The sequence below is a fragment of the Macaca nemestrina genome, chromosome 15 (genome assembly GCF_043159975.1).
Source record: "Macaca nemestrina isolate mMacNem1 chromosome 15, mMacNem.hap1, whole genome shotgun sequence".
Classification (NCBI taxonomy): Eukaryota; Metazoa; Chordata; class Mammalia; order Primates; family Cercopithecidae; genus Macaca; species Macaca nemestrina.
Window position 1 is genome coordinate 85,529,571 of NC_092139.1, and position 19,744 is coordinate 85,549,314.

At 56.7% G+C, this 19,744-nt stretch overlaps 2 protein-coding genes across 8 annotated transcripts in view; one reads left to right on the plus strand and one right to left on the minus strand.

The window, feature by feature from the left end:
• Positions 1–698: 698 nt before the first annotated feature.
• On the plus strand, positions 699–3,026 carry LOC105480740 (protein FAM246C). The gene is made up of 2 exons (XM_071080006.1): positions 699–2,077; positions 2,438–3,026. Exon 1 carries the CDS (start codon positions 1,352–1,354, stop codon positions 2,045–2,047), a length of 696 nt encoding a protein of 231 aa, XP_070936107.1. The 5' UTR covers positions 699–1,351; the 3' UTR covers positions 2,048–2,077; positions 2,438–3,026.
• Positions 3,027–6,784: 3,758 nt separating this feature from the next.
• The window catches only part of LOC105480738 (DiGeorge syndrome critical region gene 2), an 83,430-nt gene continuing 70,470 nt past the window's right edge, over positions 6,785–19,744 (minus strand). For 3 of the 7 annotated variants that reach the window (XM_071080004.1, XM_071080001.1, XM_071080003.1), the window contains 4 exons: positions 18,925–19,128; positions 12,290–12,442; positions 11,525–11,761; positions 9,190–9,596 (listed from right to left, as the gene is read on the minus strand). In XM_071080004.1, the coding sequence (XP_070936105.1) occupies positions 9,340–9,596; positions 11,525–11,761; positions 12,290–12,442; positions 18,925–19,128 (851 nt within the window). In that variant the 3' untranslated portion in view covers positions 9,190–9,339. Of the gene's footprint in view, positions 9,597–9,788; positions 9,909–10,264; positions 10,755–11,524; positions 11,762–12,289; positions 12,443–18,924; positions 19,129–19,744 lie in introns of those variants that run through there. The other 4 variants (XM_071080002.1, XM_011739890.2, XR_011613881.1 and 1 more) reach the window with 3 other exon arrangements.

Here is a 19,744-nt window from a genome sequence, read left to right on the forward strand (position 1 = left end):
GAGAGGAACTATGCAAAGACCCAGAAGGATGAAGAAGACTGTTGGATTAGAGGAGGTTAAAGGCACAGACAGGCTTGGACATGGTGGCTCACGCCTGTAATCCCAGCACTTTGGGAGGCCAAGACAGGAGGATCACTTGAGGCCAGGAGTTCAAGACCAACCTGGGAAACACTGTAAGACCCTATCTCTACAAAATATAATAATAATAATAATAATAATAATAATAATAATAATAATAATTTTAAATTAGCCGGACATGCTGGTGCACACTTATAGTCCCATCTACTCAGGAGACTGAGGTGGGAGCATCACTTGGGCCCAGGACGTGGAGGCTGCAGTGAGCTATGATTGATTGCACCACTGCACCCCAGCCTGGGCAACACAGCAAAATCCTGTTTATAAAAACAAAACGAGCCGGGCGCGGTGGCTCACGCCTGTAATCCCAGCACTTTGGGAGGCCGAGGCGGGCGGATCACGAGGTCAGGAGATCGAGACCATCCTGGCTAACACGGTGAAACCCCGTCTCTACTAAAATACAAAAAATTAGCCGGGCGCGGTGGCGGGCGCCTGTAGTCCCAGCTACTCGGGAGGCTGAGGCAGGAGAATGGCGCGAACCCGGGAGGCGGAGCTTGCAGTGAGCCGAGATGGTGCCACTGCACTCCAGCCTGGGCGACAGAGTGAAGACTCCGCCTCAAAAAAAAAAAAAAAAACGAAACAAAAAACCCAGCTTGAGATGGCCAGGGATTTCCAGAGGCCCTAGGCGGGCCGCCTTGGAGAGTAAGGGAGACCCTGAAGAGCTCGCATGGAAGGGCCAGCAGCTTGGGGCTGGAGATGCCACCTGGATGGATTCTTCCAGCTGTGTGGACTAGCGGACAGGGTGAGGAGATAATGGCCTGGACTACATGGAAGGAGGTCGCCCTGAGCCACTGAAAAGGGCTGTGGGGTCCATGACCACTCCTGGTCTTCCCTTGACTATGATGGAGAACTGTCTCCATAGCTTCCAGCGGAAAATGTGAGCTCAGTTCCTGATTTGTGTGTAGCGGGTGGTGCCTGGGCTTCGGCTGGCGATGCTCCATGTCACCTCTGCCCAGAAACTGGGCTATGCCCTTGGTGAGAACCTGCCCACAACGCCGTCGTTCCGGCAGGGTCCCCTGGGAACCCGGCTGCCCAGGACCCTGCCCTGCCGGGGTTCACCGCGCCCCAGGCCGGATCCCCCAGGGCTTTGGTCGTTCCCACAGCCATCCCGAGGGCCCCCTCCACGGTGCGTCGCCTGGGCCCCAGCGGTCGCTAGGCTGCAGCCTGAGGCTTCCGGCCATCCCGGGCGCTGGCGGCTGTGGAGGCAGCAGTGCGGATGGCGGAGCCTGGGGCCCAGGCGCAAAGTGCGTACGGAGCCAGCGAGGTGCTGCGGCGCGGCGCCGGCCGCCGGCGGGACCCGGGGCCACAATCCAATGGGCCCGGCCGGGAAGACGCCCGAGCCCCGGGCCGGCTGGCTCGCCTGCGCGGCCAGCTCCGGGCCCAGGCAGCTTCGCGGTCCGAGGTGCCGCGGCTGCTGAAGCTGGTGGAGCGTGCGGGGGCCGGGACGGCGGGCGTGGGCGAGAGGACCGGGGCGCACAGCCGCGACTCAGTGTGCTCGGTGTGCGGGGAGCCGCGTGGCGGGGCCACCTACCCGGCGGGGGTCCTGGAGGTGAGCGAGCGGCGGCTGCAGGAGGGCTTGGCGGCTGTGCGCGCGGAGCTGGGCGCCGGGATTGAGGCGCTGCGCGCCGAGCTTCGAGCGGAGCTGGACGCCCTGCGCGCGCTGCTGCCGCCGCCGCCGCCGCCGTCGTCCCCCTCTGCCAGCCGCGAGCCCCGCGCGGTCCTCCGTGCCGCGCCCCGCAACCCGACCCTGCTGCGGACGCTCGGCGCCATGAGCGCCCTGGTCGCCGCCTCCAGGACCGCAGACGACGCCCCGGACGGCCCAGCAGACGGTGGAGCGCACCGAACCCCGGCCGGGAAGAACCACAAGAAGATGCCGGTGCCTCCTGGGGTCCCGCAAGGTGGCAGGGACTGAGGACGGCCGCACAAGGGCGGCCTAGGCGAGGTGCGGAAGGCGTCGCGCTGGCTACTCTGGTACCCCCAGGACGGGGCAAGTGAACAGATCGGTCCCCCTCGTGGAGTGTGGCTCTGAGCCAGAAGGGTGCCCGGGTGCCGCCGGCTAGGGCTCTGGTACTGGAGGGAGGGGGTGGGCGCGGGACGGGCGGAGGGTGGGCCACGTGCATCTGGGGAGTGCGGATGGCAGCCTGGGTCCTTGCCAGAGACTGAGTCCGGTTAGAGAACAGGGTGGAGCCCCTTTGGACCTTAGAGTGGGGCCTTTGGGCCTTGGGTCTGGGTCAGGGCTGGGTCAGGGAACAGCTGAGACTCCCCTTCCTTGGGGGTGACTGCAGGTTCTGTTTCTTTCAAGGTCTCATGAGGAGGCAGGGTCTCCACGCACTGGAATAGTGTCACCCACATACAAGGGCACAGATCCCAGGGACACAGGACAGCTGAGACACGCAGCTGGTGATGTCCCTCAGGACGGTGTCAACCAGTATGTAATCACATTCCACAAGGCACCAACTGGACAGCGGCCTCCGATCACCCTCACTCTGACTGCGACCCTTCTCACTGGACAGCATCACCTGGACACAGAGCCTCACCCAGTCCGTGTCCCGTGGACCCAGCTTTACTTTGGGCGGTGACACCAAGAATACTCACCCCTTAGCCAGACCACAGGCAGCCACCTGGACACGAACATCTCTCCAGACTCACCCTCCATGCAGACTCCACAGCAGAACTCCCAGGGAAGCACTGGGCCATGGCTTCGGAACACCAGGCAGCCCTCTGTGGTGCCCAGCATCCACTCAGCCAGGGCAGCCTGCAGCGGAGCCTGGAGCCAGCAGCTTCTCATCTCTTTGCCTTGGGAAATGTAGCTGGAGTCATCATTTAGCCGAGCACAGTGTCCCTGGGTTGGTCACCCAGCTTATTTTTTAAATAAAATAATGTAATCTTGGCCTAACCGTGGAATTTCTGACTGCTAGATTTTCTCCTTCCATCTGACCAGGGGAGTCAGACACAATGTGTAGGATAAGGGTGGGGGCCCTTCCCCCTCTGAGAGGAACCTGGAGAATCCCGGGTTCTGGTGAGGTAGGAGAGGGTCACTCAGAGGGCTCCCACAGAACAGACAGGCACACTGAGGCCTCAGTGGGATTAGGGCAGGAAATGCTCCTCTTGCAGTAGGGGACCGCGCCAGGTCACACACACCCCCCCCGACTACGCCACATTAGGCTAAGGTCACTCTGTGCATTGTTTATTTCATTGTTCATTTCACATGGAGGGTCGCCCACGGTTGACAGAAGCACAAGCTGAGCCCCAGGCCCATCAGAGCCCAGTGCACACCTGCTAGGGTGGGGGAAGAGCAGGGGCCTGTCGCTGGGACCCAGGCTCTGGAGGAGGCCAATACGGCGTGCCCCTTAAGAGGCTGCTGTGGGCGGAAGTTATACGTGAGCGGTATGGGGCGAGACACCCAGGTGCCCCCACCTTGCTCTCTCTCACCTCCGTGGGAGCACTCCGGCCACCCCACCTCGTGCCCGAGTCTACCTCCATAGCCTGGCTCTGCCTGTCCTGGCCGTGCTCCCAGTCTGCTCAGCTCCAGCCCCCCTTCAGTTGAAGTGCAGCTACAGTGTGCGGTAGGCAGGCGACAGCAGCCCAGCCCCCCAAATCTCCAGGTGGTTCTGAGGATCAGCGTCCATTCAGAGTAGCAATGACGGGGAGGAGGCACATGACACCCTCTCTACCTCACCACCTGCCCACCTTGTGCCATTAGGACACAGGGTATGGGCAGAAGCCCTTCCTCAGGCCAGGCTGCTTCCCAGTGGGGCCCCATTGCTTCCACTGAATGGGACCCATGGTGTCCAGGGCTCCTGCTGGTCAGCAGAGCAGAGCTCCACAGACTGCAGGGGAAACCCTCCCCGCCTACACCCAGCATGGCAAGGAAGAGGGCAGAGGGCAGCCCTCCTGGGGTGGGGCTGAGCCCAGCTGTGTGTGGTCAGGGATCCTGGCCCTGCCAGAGACCCTGACTCCTGGTCCTCAGGGGCCACGGCTGGCTGTGGTTTGTAGGGTGGGGCCTGGCGCCTACACAGAGGGCGCATCTGGACTGCTGTGTGAGGATGCTCCTTCCCTGTGGAACTAGCCCCTGTGGAGGGTTTCTGGCCCTGTAGGGTGTCTCAGCTCCCGTGTGTAGGGGGTCCTGGTCCCTATGTACACGCAGGAGCTCTCATGCCCTGTGTGGGGCTCTTGCCCCTGCCTAGGAGGGATCCTGACCGCAGGGTGCTGACCTGTGTGGCTGTCATTCTCCAGGGTCCAAGGCCCTCAAGGTGCTGAGTCATAGCCTTGGAAGATGAAGGTCTCGAGGGTAGAGTTCCGCTGGACCCTGTGAAGGTCAGTGTCGATGGGGGACTGGCCTGGGCCCCCACAGGCTGGGGCCAGCTTCTTCCAGTGGGTGAGGCCTGTGAGAACAAGGACTGGGGTCTTTGGGGTAGGGGGGTCAGGGAGGCAGCCTGGGGGTGCAGCAGAGGGTGGCCCCCATACACCCAGAGGATAGCCCAGCCTCAGGAAATCCAGCTCCCTGCTTGCCCCACACCTGAACAGGTCACAGCGCCCCCCTTCTCTTGTACCCTGCATCTGACCTAGCCATCTAGGATTGACTGCCCCATGGTGAGATGAAGGCGGAAGGGTCTCCGGCACACAGCTGCACACTCACACTGGGACCTCTATCACCTGCACACGCTTGGGCTGGCCACAGTGGCACACCAGCCTTGACTGACTCAGGACCGACGGTCACAGCAGGCCCAGACTCACGCACAGGGGGACAGTCACACACTTGCACTGATGCCCAGTCACTGGGGCAGAGGACTATAGACAGAAACCTGCAAAAACCACAGAGTGCAGGGTGCAGACTGTCTCTTGGCCACTCTTGCACCACAGGCACATGCTCTGGTGGTCCCAGGACACAGACTGATCTCACACAGCCTCACATGACACTCTGTCCTCACCACACTTGGGGTCCTGGGAGTCGTAGCAGCAGGTGCCTATGGAGACAGTGGGCAGGGGGCTGAGCTGAGAGGCCAGTCGTCTGGGCCCTCTCTAAGCCCCATGCCATCAGCTGGAGTCCAAGAATGAAGTAGGCCAGGGGAGGCCAGTGAAGAACCCTCTCTCCTGTCACCCCTACCCCAGTATCTTCTGCCCCCAGTCCCTCCCCACCCCCAGTGGCAAGACCTAAGGGGTGGTGGAGCGTGGCAAGAGAGGGTAGATTGGAAACCAGACAGGCAGAGTCCTGGTGCCCACTCTCAGAGTCTGTGCCACACCAGCTGCACCACAAGGAAGGCGAGCACAATGCCAGGGGCGCATGTGGCTCAGTGGCAGCCGCAGCTAGGAAAGACTAGAAAGTGGCCAGGCTGCTGGCCTGGCTGCTATGTATGTATTCATTAGCTAGGTGGGCTAGGGGCATGGCTATTGAGGAGAGGGTGGGAGGAGGCAGTCCCCAGGCAGGGCCACCAAGAAGACAGCAAGCTCTCCAAACTCACCCAGGTGCGCTCCGGTCCCAGGGCTGCACTGAGTGCAGCAACAATCGCTGAGGTTAATCCTGCAGGAGAGGGTTGACCTATTATTATCCCCACTTACAGTCCAGGAAATAGAGGCTGGGGACCCAAATGACACACCAAAGCCACCAGCAAGAAAGGTCAAATAGTGAGGGCACCTTGGACCCCAGCACCCATGACTTTCGGGGCAAGGATAGGAGGAAGGTGTAGGACGTCTCTTGCCCCACTGTGGGCCTGGAACTGCCACCCCATCCCAAGACCACAGCCTGCCTCCTACCCAGCACCCCCCTGTGGATCCAGGCCAAGACAGGAGGTCAGAGGAGGGGACTTCTTTACACCCCACGCCTCTCTCCAATCGCCAGAGGGCAGGGCCCTACCCACACTGGGGATGGGAAGACGGCCCTTACCCAGATGCAGGGCTCGGGGCTCTGTCCAGGGTGCTGACAGCAACCTGTGTGCCCAGGACTCAACACCACCACTCCACTCCTGTCCCAGAAGATGGGATAAAAAATGAGGGGCCGCATCCTTGAGGCTCCCATCCCTGCCAAGGGACTTACCAGCTCCTTTCCTAACCCTGATCCCTCTCACGTCCGGCCGCCGGACTTCCCGCAAGTATACACACCTGGAATGTCCCCAGAGCAGGGCATGCAATCACACTTCCTGGGCCCCCTACCCTCTGACACCCAGAGATGGCACTGCTGGACATGTGTGAAGAGGCTGCAGAAGACCTAGGCTACTTTGTAACACTAGGTGGCTTGGACTGGAGGGAGGGGCTGTTTCCAGCCACCTGGATGATGAGGGGAGCTTAGAGCAGATGGGGCTGACGGCCCGGTTCCAAGCCCTGCCGACACCCCGTCCCATGCTGGCTCCCAGATGGTGTCAAGCAGCCTCTATGTGGATCCTGTGCAAGTCACCAACACCTGCCAAGGCAGCAGCCAATGCCTCGAGCGAGGCTGGGTGCTGCAGGATAGCTGTAGGCAGCTCAGGGCTGCTGCTCTCCCTGCACACCCTACCTGGGGGCTCCAGGCTCAGCTCTGCCTGGTCCTCAGGGGGTTTGCTGGACGCCTGCAAGGGCTGCAAACCCTAGGAGCATTCTGCTGAAAGGTGGGTCCCCAGTCTCTTCCACCTTAGCCTGTGGCAGCTGTGGGGGTCACACCAAGGACTGACCATGCTTCTTCCAGAACACAAGTTTATTTGGCATTTGGATGAAATGGTTCTCACAGCATCTTAAGAAAAGTTAGTGTCAACCCAACCAGAAACTAAAAACCCTTAATGAAAGGAAAACATAAAAAAAAACAGGCATCAAGACAATGTACAGTATCAAATCCCACCTCCACATGGCAGGTCAGAGGACACCTGGTCTCCGAGAAACTGTGGCAAGGTGGTCCTGGGGTAGGAGGACCCCTGGAGCACAAGGTTCGGCAAGGGTAGCCCCGGGACTTGCTGGTCAGACTGGGGGCTGCAGCAGGCCTTGCAACGGGGGCATTCTGGATGGCGGTGCAAAGATAGATGAGCGAGTCCAGCTCTCCTCATGCCCCCAAGGGCCTCCTGGAGCCACAGGTGTTCCAGGCAGCTCTGCCATGTGGACCTTCTGACTGGCCTGACGTGCCAGTGGCCTGAGTGCTTGTGGAGGCGCATGGGGAAGGGGCCACCCAGTAACCCCTGGCCAGCCCAAGGCCCACCCTCTGCAGCCTGCATGGTCCACTTTACCCCATTGCCTCGCTGCCCCCTACGCGTCTGACTGGCCCTAATGTTCCTCTGGTCCCCAAAGGAAGCGTCCCAGTCCCACACATCTCGTGCCAGCCACCCTGTCCTGCACACACAGTTCTGAGGCCAAGCAGGAACCCTCTAAGCTCTCAGGATCAGGCCCGTGGGGGACTCTGCTGTGTGGTCCTCGGGCCCTCACTGGCCACCTGGCACCCATAATGCACATGCCTGCTGCTCTGGAACCTGGCTGCCGTGCCCCAGTGCATGTGGGATACATGACGTGCTTCCTGCTTTGTCTTCTGCAGCCAGCGGGGGGGACTCTTGTGGCCAGGACTTCCTTCTCAAGAAGTAGCAGCCCTTTTCCAAGAGGAGCGCAAACCTGCCCGCACACAGCCTCTAGCATCATGCTCCAGCAGGCCAAGCTCAGGGACAGGCAATTCAGTGACAAAACTCACTCACAGCTCTGGCACAAAGGTCAAGTCTGTCCATGGGTAACTCAAGATTCTCATTCCACACGGGATGGAAAAAATGGGTCTCCAGCCACAGTGTGAGAATGTGTCAAGTGGACTGTGCATGGAGTCCGTCCCCGAGCAGCACCACAGAACTGCATGCTTCAGCCAGGCCTCCCAAGTGCTGCCCCCGCAGGTCTGGAAAGACTGAGTGAGACAGCCCTGCCGCAGCACAGCCCAGGATGTCGACGACCCTAGAAGAGTGGGCCCCCGCTGACCTGCAAAGTTCCATGTACCACCCTCACCTGCAAACGCTTGGCCACATACACACACAGAGACAAACATATAAAGGAAAGATCCAGACATTCAACGTAGAAAAGATGGATGTGCTAAAAATCGCACAGAACCCGCTTAATCTCCAAACCTCAGAAATGTTAAAGGCCCTGTATCAGGCAACAAGACCACTGCCCAGGAGCAGGCAACAGGGTCCTTCAGGCAGAAGGGTCCCAGGCAGGGCCCCCAGCCCCTGCGCTGCGGAGGAGGGGCCCGGAGGTGTGCATGCGGCCGCTGGGCACTGAGCTGCAGCAGTGGCGGTGATGTAGAGTGGACTTGAAGGAGAAAGATGCAGCCTAGGATGGTGGTTTCAGCCACCCCTCCTGCAATGAAGCAACCCTTTATGGCACAAACAGGGTCGGGGGCAGGCCCAGGGGCAATTCAACAGGAGGCAAGAGCCCAGGGCTCCAGAGTGGAGAGACAGGAGGCAGCTCAGTCTCCAGAGCCCGCAGAGCACAGCCCCAGTCCAGAGCTTCTTCCTGAGGCAGCCATGCACAGCAATGCTGGGAGGGATTGACGGGGTGGGGTCAGGCCTCCTGCCGCAGAGCTGGGCTGCAGAGCGCCCAGATGGAAAGACACAGAGAAGAGCTCAACCTCCTTCCAAGCTCTCCTTCTCAGGGCTTCAGGTTCCAGAGCCCCAAGGGAGCTGCCAGCCAGGGGCAGGGCCACCCTGATATTCACAACCGGGCTTGTGGGGCCGTCTTCAGTGCAGCCACTGTGGCAAACTCAAGAGGCTGCCTCCCTGAAGCAGACCCACTGCCTACACCACACTGACAGTCCAGAGGCCCTTCCTGAGGGCGGCCAGCAAGGGGCACCGTGGCAGCCCCCGCTGTGCCCATCCCCGACTGGGTCAGCAGGTCTCTGGACAGCACACTGCAGTGAGCAGGCCCACCACAGACGCGTTGGGTGTGGCCATGGCCCACAGTACCTTCTTCATTCCCTGCCTCTAAAATATGTGGTCTGAACGAATTTTGTCACTCTTCTGCCATTTATAAAGGCGAAGACAGTGATCCAAAGCTAAGCATGTTTCTGAAGCCCTCAAGGAAGCTCCGTGCAGGCCACCACGTCTTTTGGCAGGAGGCGGGCTGTGGTCTCTATGTACACACGCATGCCCACCAGTGATGTGCGGCAGTGCGCGGCGTCCAGGCTGGGACAGGGGCCTTTCAAGTCTCCCCAGGGACCGGTGTTTTCGACAACAGACAGGTGCTCCCAGACCGTTGGGGTACAGGCCGGGCCGTCTACACCACAGTATTGAGGGAGCTGCGACTGTGGCGGCCGCCCCCTGGCAGTGCCTCTGCAGCTGGGATGCTCCCACTCTGGGCAGGGTCAGGGGGCACGAGCAGGGAGCTGCTGCTGTCGGCAGAGTCTTCCAGGTCTGCCAGAGAGGCCCCCACAGTGGGCAGAGGCTGCTCCAGGCGCCGGGGTAATGCACCTTCACTCCCACCATCCCCAGGGGCTGGCAGGCTGACCTCCGCGGGCTCAAAAGCATCATCGTCTGCAGGGAGAGACAGAAGGGTGTCAGAGACAGACATAGGCCTGGCACAGAGGATGCAGGGGAGCTGGGCAGAACCAGGAGACACTCCTCCTGCCTGAACACCCCTGTGAAGCTGGGTGGAGCAACACCTGGGTGGCTCCCCGTGCCTCAGATTTTGAAGGAGGAGCCTGCCCCACATGACCCCTGTTGTACCTACTGCTCCCTGTGGCTGGGAACCTGGTATATGCAAGGTGCAGGACACATCTCAAATGGCAGACACGCGCCTGTCCCACCATCGGTGTCAGGTCGGGGAGACACACTGACCAGCAGTCACTAGAACAGAGGGGCCCAAAGGGAAACTGTCTGAGACTCAGTACGGGTGAAGACCCGGCTCAGCGGGAAGTCAGGGATATTTGTCATCAGGGAGGCACTGGTCCCAGGTGGGTGGAACAACATTCAAGACTGCAGCTGGAATGTGACAACCGTCGTGTGGGCAACAGGGCTGCAGGGAGCGGCCTGGAAACCACACAGGTGTCTGCAGGAAGCTCTGATTCAAGGTAGGCTGTGTGGTAAGGAGTCCACTCGCTTTGTTTTGCCCGATCTTTATTATTTGCTTTTTTTTTTTTTTTTTAAGAGACAGGATCTTAAAAGACTGCACGCTGGTGTGCAGTGACATGACCATGGCTCATGACAGCTTAGAATTCCTGGGCTCAGGTGATCCTCCAGTCTCAGCCTGCCCAGTAACTGGCACTACAGGTGTGCCCACATGCATGGCTAGTTTTGAATTTTTTGTGGCGATGGAGGTCTCACAGGCTGCTCTCAAACCAACCTGGGCAACATAGTGAGACCCCTCCTCCCGCCTCAGCCTCCCAGAGTGCTGGATTACAGGTGTGAGCCACTGTGCCTGGGCTGCCTGCTTGTCATTACCACAGGCCGTGCTGTCTGAAAGCTGACAGCACAAGGCCCTGGTGACACATCTCCCCCCTGGTCAGCCCCTCACAGCCCCCACCCTGCTCTGCAACCTGGCCCACTGAGGTATCTGGGATCTGCTGCCACCCACTGGCATCCCTTGCAGGAAGCTAGTCCTACTCTGAAAGACTGTGACAATCTTGTGTCCTGAGGGCAGGGGTCAAATCCAAGTCTTTTCCGCATCCCCAGATCATGCAAGAGCTGTGACAGCTGACCAAACAAATAGGACTCAGACCTTTTGGCACAGCAGCACCAGCCTCACAATGCCCATTCTGCTGAGATGTGCGGGCATGCAAGGAGACAGCCGCCTTGGGGTGGCAGTGCCTGCCAAGTACACTACAGGTTTGTGTGTGTTAGGGGGCCTAATGCACAGGGAGAGGGGAAGGAACACCTGCACTGCTCACCAGAGACAGGGACAGGCCAGGGGTCGGGAGCCTGCCTCTCCTTAGCTACACAGCCTTGAGGAATGGTGCCACTATCAGATGGGTGGCAGACTCCAACTATGGGCCAGTGGCACGGAAGCCGCGCTTTCCTCCCACCTCACAGAGCTGCCTCCTGACATGACATAAGGGTCTGTCACCATGGTGTCTCTAGCTCACGTGTCTTTCCAGACAAGTGACTCGCTCCTGGGTCTGGGCCAGCCCTGTCCTCACAACTGCCAGTGCCTGGCTCTCCAGGTCTCTAGAGCTGGGCTGAGGGCCCTGAGGGCTGCCCAGTTGACAGGTGCTCACAGAAGGGAGGGAGGGAGGGGTCTCAGGCCTCCTTAGAGCTCTCTGCACAGATCGCCAGGGGCGGCCAGGCAGGGAGATCAGGATCCCTTCTGCACGGGCAGCCCCAGGAGGAGCCTTAAAGGAAAAACCAAAGACAAAACCAGAAAGAAGTGAGGTCCCAGGCCTCTGCAGCTGGGCAGGAGTGCTGGGCCTGGCCCCATGTGCCAGGTTACTTGACAAGGTGTTCCCTCTCCCTGGGGAGTCAGGCACCTGCAGGGTCATAGAACACACTGTCCGGGTGGATGGAGGCCTCGTAGGGCGGCGGGGGGTCGTCGGGCTGGCCGATGTCCGGGTACTTGTATGCCGTGTAGGGAGGTGGAGGGTCGTGGAAGTGGAAAGTCCCACCCTCTCCGTCATCAGAAAGATGCAGCGGCGTGAGACCTGTGCCGAACCCGTCTGGGCCATAATCAAAGCCAGGGATCCTGCGGCCGAGGTTGAAGTGGTGCACTGGGCCATCAAAAGTGTGGAACGGGAACAGAGACAAGTCACTGGCGGCAGGCTGCCTGGCTCCTGAGCGCCCCACCCTCAGGCTGGGCCTGCCGTACCTGAGTGCACACACCTGGCCCCACTGCCTACCCCTCAGCCACATTCGGCATCCCCATGAGACCCCCGGTGTGCTCCATGGCACGTCCCACCCTCACCACACCAATCTGTCCCTCTGGGCTGACACTTCTGCCAGACCCAGCCTCTGGCTGCCCACAACCCTCCAGCAAGGGGGTGATCCAGGCCTCTGATCCTAAGAGGCCTCCGAGTTCTGCCCACCCTGTGGTTTGGGAGGAGTAAGGAGGGTCTTGGCAAGAACTTTCCTGGCCCACAGGTGAGGACACAGACCCCACAACATGCGGCATTCAAATCTGACCAGGGGGCCCTCCACCTGCCTCTGCCCTCTCTGTCCAGGGCTGGGGAGCTCACAGAGACAGGGGTGACCTGGGGTGGGGATGGGGAGCAGGGCTGTGGCCCTCAGAGGGCACTCACAGTTTGCTCCAATCAGGGACTCGATGCGCTCCCGGCGCCGCTGGCGCAGCCGGTGGACCATGAAGAGCAGCAGGGACAGGATGAGGAAGGAGGAGATGCAGCTGACAACCAGGCGCATCCCGCTGGCCATGGAGTCGAACAGGCTGTTGCCATCTGAACGGGAGGGAAGGAAATGGCCGATCTGAGAAGGGGGACCACCTTCGTGCTGGGCTGGGGATGCTGTCGTCCTCCTGCCCAGGTGGGCTGTGTGGACAAGGCACGCAGTGTCTCCCTGCACTCAACCATCTTCAGGATACATGTGAAATAAGGCCACTCAAAATCAAGAACATGGTGACAGCACAGAAGCAGAAGAGCGAATCTCAGGTCAGGAGGAGCATCTCACCATGGCCCCCGGGGCTGCTGTGTGCTAACGCCCATCTGACTATCACTGGAGCAAAGTGGGGTTTCCTGTCCTAGGACCAGCACTCCTAGCAGGCTGTGCTCACGCACTGCATGCCCCAGGTGCGGCTGGGGAGTGGCCCTCCTGCAGAGGTGCACATCCTTTCCCAGGGGCCAGGGCTGTGCACAGGCCACCACCCATATCCGTCCAACAGCAGCTTTCCTTTTGTCTGAGGCCTGGGCTCTTGGAAGGAAGGTGCTCAGTTGCCCAACAAGATGAGCCAGGGGGAGGTGAGGGACAGCCTTGTCCTGGTGGGAGGCCAGGGTTGGCCAGGTAGGCAGGGGTCTCATGACAGCTGCTGGCAGTTTGGAGTGGGGGTGGCGTCCCTGTGGAGCATGGCTCGGGTGGCTGCCGTGGGGAGGACAGGCTGCAAGAGAGTAGCATAGGGCGTCAGGAAGCCAGGAGGAGGACCTGCTGCGGCAGAGAAGGGAATGACAGAGGCCTGGACCGGGTAGCAACAGACTGGGAGAAGCGACAGTACAAGGTACACTTGGGACTCAGATTGCCACAACTCCCTGATGGACTGTGTAGGGGAACAGTGAGTCCCTGTGGGCAGCCGCACGGTCAACTCAGGTATCGTTTCACAAATGAGCCTCTGCTGTGGTTGGGAGTGAAGCCTGTCACTTCAATCCTTAACAAGCAATGGCAGAGAAAATGTGCATCCCCTGATGCACCCAGCTCCAGCACACACGTGCAGATGACACCTGGACACAGCACTGGGTCCCACAGGCTCCCCGCTGAGATGCTCTCCTGGCTCAGCCACACCCACACACTGGGTACACACGCACCAGGCGTAGGTGTAGGAAGGCTGGGTGGACCCGACTCCACCTCTTTGCTGGGTGAGTGGGCAGGAGGGGCCATGAAGCCGAGTCCCAGCCAGGCTAGACACCAAGGAGCACCGGGTCTAAGCTGCTGCACCTTCCTCTGCTCTTCTTGGACCCTTTCATGCTTTTCGTGGCCACCACTTGGCTGGGATGCTACTAGTATTCAGTAGGTGGAGGCCAGGGGTCCTGCTCAACATTCTCCAGGACAGCCCCCATTACACAATATCTGGTCCAAATGTCAACAGCGCCAAGAGTGAGACACCCTGCCCTGGTGCAGTGCACACCGGCCTAGGAGCTCGCTATGAGCTGCCCATGGGGAGGCAGAGATGATGTGAGTGGCAGCAGGCATGAAGGGAGAATTTGTGCCAGCCATGCATCTATAACATGCTGGCACTTCCACACACTCCTGACCTATGTAAAATGGCAACTCACAGAAGTCACAGAATAGTGGAACCAGGAAGTGGTCCCAGAAGTAGCTGCCTCCACAGACCAAGAGTGAAGGCCAGGGAGACTTCAGAACGAGGAGTGACCCATCAGCTCCTGGAAGCAGAAGGACCCCCGCAACAGCAGGGAGTCTGCTAAGCTAGGAATGGCCACTCCCACCTCTGCAACAATCTCAGCAGGCAGGACTCCCACTGCCTGCCCCAAGGAGACACTTCACAACCCCCATGTGAGTGGCTGGGCTCCCAGAGCCCTCAAGTCATTCCTGCTAGCCCAGGACACTCCATGCCCACAGAGATAGCAGCGCCAGCTCCTGCCCTCCTCCCACGGGGCCAGGAAGCATCTCTAAAAGCTGCAGTTGTTGCTGACAACACATGAAGTGAACATGTGAGAAGGATACATCCTCTCACCAATTAGCTGCTTTTTCTGATGCTTCTGACCCTCCTCCAGTCTCAAGGGCACTCTCATCAGTGGGCGAAAGCCCAGTGGCCCAGGGACTGGCAATGTGCCTGTTCATTGGAGGCCAGTTCAGAGATACCAGGGGAGCTCCTAAGGAAGCAGCCCCTTTGCAATGACTAACTCTTAAATCAGTTCTAAAATAAACCCAAGGACATGGTCAAGGTCCCAACTGTCCCTCAAGGTGGGGACCAGAAATAATCATCTCTCAGAACCAAGCCACTTGTAGTTAAGCACAAAGAACAGAGCCTGCCCCAGAAGCCAGAGGCCAGCCCAGGGACCCCAGAGGCCCCTTGATAGGGCTGCTCCCTCCATGGAGCTCTGGGCTGCGCGGCTGGGGTTGTCTTTTGTCTCTGAGCTATCCTGTAGCTCCCAGAGAGAGGATCCAGCCTGTGCATGAAGAACTCCAATGACAAGGAGCTCACTGTTTCACTGAGCTTGGTTACCTTCTAACAGTTTCAAAATCTCCATCAGAGACGGCAAGGGGAGCAGAAGGTCAGCAGGGATCAGAAGCTGAGACCAGGAACCCAATGTGGGCTCTGTACCTGGCAGCTGCACCAGCCAAACACCTCAACATGCCTCTGGGAACCTCATCATATCAGGGCTGCCCAACAGCAGCAGAGCAAGCAGGGGCAGAGGGCAGCATGAGTTTCAGCTGCTCTGCATCTTGGCCAGCACTTGGTGCTGTCAGTTTCATTATTTCAGCCTTTCGAGCAGGAGTGGTACCCCATGTGGATTTAGTTTGCTTCCCTAACGGCCAATACTGAGCATCGTTTCAGGTGCCTGACTGCCATCCTGTATCTTCTTTTGTGAAGTGTAATAAAGTAAATCTTCTTCTAAAGCCATTTTTCAATAGGGTTGTTTTGTTTTCTTATTGAGTTTTGGTGTATTCTGAATATAGACCTTTGGTGTGTGTTTTGCAAATATTTGTTTTGATTCAGTCAGGGGCTTATCTTTTCATTTCCTTAACAGTGTCTTCCAAAGAACAGTAGTTTTCAATTTTGATGAAGTCGAATTTGTGTTTTTTTTAAGGATCATGCTAAAAATGTTGCATAACCCATGGTCACAGATTTCTCTCCTATGTTTTCTCCTATAGAAGTTTTATAGTTCAAGGTTTTACAGTTGTGTCTATGACTATTTTGAGTAAATTTTACATACAGAAGGAGGGATAGTGCGAGTTCGTATTTTTGGCATATAGATGTCCTGCTGTCCCAGCACTAGTCATTGAAAGACTCTCCTTTCTCCACTGAACCATCCTTGCACCTTTGTCAAAGATGAGGCTGGTCTGAAGGTAGTGAGTTATCTCAATTGACTGTTCACAGTCAGTTAACAGATCAAACTCCTTGTTCTACTCTTTTCCCATTCTCACTACTGCACTTGACTAGTCTTAAACAAACAAACAAACAAAAAAAAAAAAAAAAAAAAGGAGAGAGATCACTTGATTATATGTAGTGTGGAACTATTTCTGGACTGTTCTGTTCCACTGATCCATGTGTCTATTCCTTCATCAGTACCACATTCATAAATTAGGTAGCATGGATCCTCCAACTTTGTTCTTTGTAAAAACTACTTTGGCTATTCTAGTTATTTTGCCTTTCTACCAACTTTTATCCATCTTTTTATTATTTAAGAGACGGGGTCTTGCTATGTTGGCCAGGTTGGTCTTGAACTCCTGGCCTCAAGCAATCCTCCTGCCTCAGACTCCCAAAGTGCTACAATTACAGGCATGAGCCACTGAACCCAGCCCACCTAACTTTTATTTATTTTATTTTTATTTTTTAAGATGGAGTCTCGCTCTGTCACCCAGGCTGGAGTACAGTGGCATGATCTCAGCTCACTGTAACCTCTACCTCCCAGGTTGAAGTGACTCTCCTGCCTCAGCCTCCTGAATAGCTGGTATATAGGCATGAGCCACCACGCCCAACTAATTTTTGTATTTTTTGTAGAGATGAGGCTTCACCATGTTGGCCAGACTGGTCACAAACTCCTGACCTCAAGTGATCCACCCTCCCCAGCCTCCCAAAGTGCTGGGATTACAAGTGCGAGACACCGCGCCTGGCCCCACCTAACTTTTAGAACTAGCTTTTCAATACCTACAAAAATGTCTGCTAGAATTTTGGTTGGGATTATAGTGAATCTATAATTTGGGAAGAGTTAACCTCCTAATGATATTGAGACACCTGATCCATGAACATGGTGTCTTCCCTTTTATTTAAGCCTTTGATTTTTTTTCATTACGGTTTTACAGTTTGCAGCAAACAGAATGTGCACATATTTTATATTATTTATAATTGGGTATTTCATGTTCTTTGGTGCTATTATTAATGGTACTTTTCTCAAAAATTTCAATTTTCAACTGTTACAGGTAGATTATATAAATATAATGAATTTTTGTTAACTTGACCTTCTATCTGGAGACCTTGCTTAAACACACTTATTAGTTCTCGTAACTTTCCTGTAGATTCCCTAGGATTTTCTATGCAGCCAAGTCATCTGTAAAAGGAGATGGTTTCATTTCTTCCCCTCTGGCCTGGACGGTTTTTCGTTTCTTCTTGCCTTCTGGCACTGGCTTTGACCTCGAGCACAATGATGACAGGGTGGCAAAAGTAGACACTCTCAGCTTGTTGAAGGGGACATTCTGATGCTTAACACATGACATCCTATTCCCAGAGTCTCCAGTTTTGGTGATAGTGTCTCGGTTCTTAATGTAGTATGAGCACTTCCCAGGAGAAGGCCCCTAGGAAAGTCAGGAGCCCATGGAAGCATGGCCACAGGGTGGGCAGAGCAGGGCCCAGCTAAGTTGCTCTGGCCGTGCAGGAGAGAGGGCTGCGGCTGCTCTGGGCCCACCCAGATGCACTAAGGGCCCTGCTCTGCTAAGAAGTCCCTGGGGCTGGGCAGGCTCTTTAGGCCATACATGTCCACAAATGGGTCATCCTTGTACACATCTGGGCATTCTTACAAAGCTTGGACATAGTGGCAAGGCAGCACTGGTAGACTCCTGAGAAATGGAACCAGGAGTCCAGGTAGCATGGCTTGTGAACAGTTTGACTCTTGTAGCCCGTCACTAAGTTGGAGGTTTAAAGTTATGTGGCTGGGCACAGGGAACTTGGTAAGCACTCAACTGGTGCTTCTCATGGCCTTAAACAGACATGCACCTGATACGAGGAGAAACTGCCCTGTAGAATGGGGTCCAAGCATCACCCTCTAGTTCTAGGTCCTCTGGTTGGGCCTGGCTGCAAATGTAGCCTTGTGCTCACCACAGTCAACTGCACATGTCTAATGGTGCATGCCAGAGTGCCCACTTTCACCCAGCCTCAGACACGGCCTCTGGAGGCCGGCTCTGTCCTCCCACCCAGCAGCCTCCTGGTGTGGAGGGACACTGACAACGTTCCACTCAGGGGAAGCTTTCACTGTTGTGGCCCAGCCTCTAGCTGCAGCCTCTCCTCTACAGGGACCCTGGAGACGGAGATGGCCATCACACCCTGCCAAAGCTGCTCTTCTACAGGGTCCACAAGTCCAGGGACTTCAATAAGTCCCCATCATTTCATTCTTACTGTGGCACCCAAGAAAGAAAGAAACTCATACTTTTGATTTACATTTCTCTTGAGATCTGAATTCACACAGAGCTACAGCTACAATGGTGTGCAGAATGACAAAGCATGCCCCTGGAGTGTGAGGGGTGTTAACATCTCAGAGAGCAGCGACCCACCTGCCCCTCTCTTTTCGCAAGTGGAAGGAAGAGGATCACCCCGAGATCAGATTCCCTGTACTGTCTACCGCCTGGTGGTGAGGAGTCTGATCTCGAAACTCAGAATAATACGTCATCTTTTTCTTGAAGATTCTAAGGTAAAAATGGATGACCGTAAGCAATGACAACTGTCACTACCCTCCGTATCATACTAGAGAACAGGAAGAGTTCCAATGTGGACATAAATTAGAAGTCTAGGCTGGGTGCGGTGGCTCATGCCTGTAATCCCAGCACCTTGGGAAGCTGAGGTGGGTGGATCACTTGAGGTCAGGAGTTCAAGACCTGGCCTGGACGACATGGCGAAACCCCATCTCTAGTAAAAATACAAAAACTAGTCGGGCATAGTGGCACACGCGTGTAATCCCAGCTACTGGGGAGGCTGAGGCAGAAGAATGGCTTAAACCCTAGAGGCAGAGATTTGAAGATAGGTTTGAAGCTGTCAGTGGTGATTTGTGAACAAACAGCCACACTCAAGTTCAAGTTCATTTGTGACTGCTGCCTGTCACCCCAGAATGGGAAGGAGGCAGCTGGAGGGGTCGTGTCAGACACGCCCACTAGAGTGGTGGCATCAAAGTCTTTGAGACATCTCCGTGACAAACGCTGCCACTGCTGCTGCGCCATGCTCTGTAAACTGCCCTGAGTCCTCACCACTGAGGAAGCAAAGGGACGCCTAGCCTCCAGCCCCAAATAGGGAGGCTGACTTGGGACCTACTATCAAGAGTCTCACCTGGGTCCAGACACATGAACTTGCAGCACTCTTTGGGGTCCTTGCGGTACTGCTGGCAGCCCTGGGGCCTCTCACAGAGAGCAGCCACACACATCTCAGGCTCCCCTCCATGGCAGGTGCAGCTCAGGCATGGGTCGTCCCCCTTAGGGGTGAAGTAGAACCCTTCATCCACCACGTTGTCCTTGATGTCAACACATGTTTGACCTGCAATGAACATACATTGTGTACAGATGTATACACTGCCAAAAAAGGTAGCCTCCCCATATGGGCCTGTGAATGCTACCTGCTACCTTAGAATGGGAATGAGGCAGCTGGAGGGGTCATGTGAGACATGCCCACTAGAGCAGTGGCATCAAAGCCTCTGAGACAGCTCTGTGAGCAAACGCTGCCATCACCGCTGCACCACTTGACATGAGCTGACCTTCCCTCCCGGGCCTGGGGAACCAACAAGGCAACTGAAGACTTGGCCAGATTGTGCTGAGAGTCTTCCTAGGACTGGAATGTCATGGATCTGGCACATGGCACAGGGAGTAGCTGTCCAAGAGCAGTCACTACAACACACTGTTAGGACAAAGCACATCCAGCCAGGGCAAATGGAGGCCAGAGAGCCAGGATGGAGCAGAGTGCCAGACTCCAGGGTCACGACAGAAGTGTTTGCCTTGAGGTTGCCAAAGTAGATTACTTACGAGATTTTCTCAATTCTAAGATGCAGCTGCTATGAGTATTAACCATTTCAAAATCAGAATGTGTCTAAGGAAGCTGCCAGTTCTGCTTGGGAAGACAGTCCACTGGACCTGAGGCACACTCTGCACAGAGCTGA

What these genes read in the sequence shown, in the direction of transcription:
- LOC105480740 (XM_071080006.1), top strand. Translation starts at nt 1,352, where the DNA reads ATGGCGGAGCCTGGGGCCCAGGCGCAAAGTGCGTACGGAGCCAGCGAG.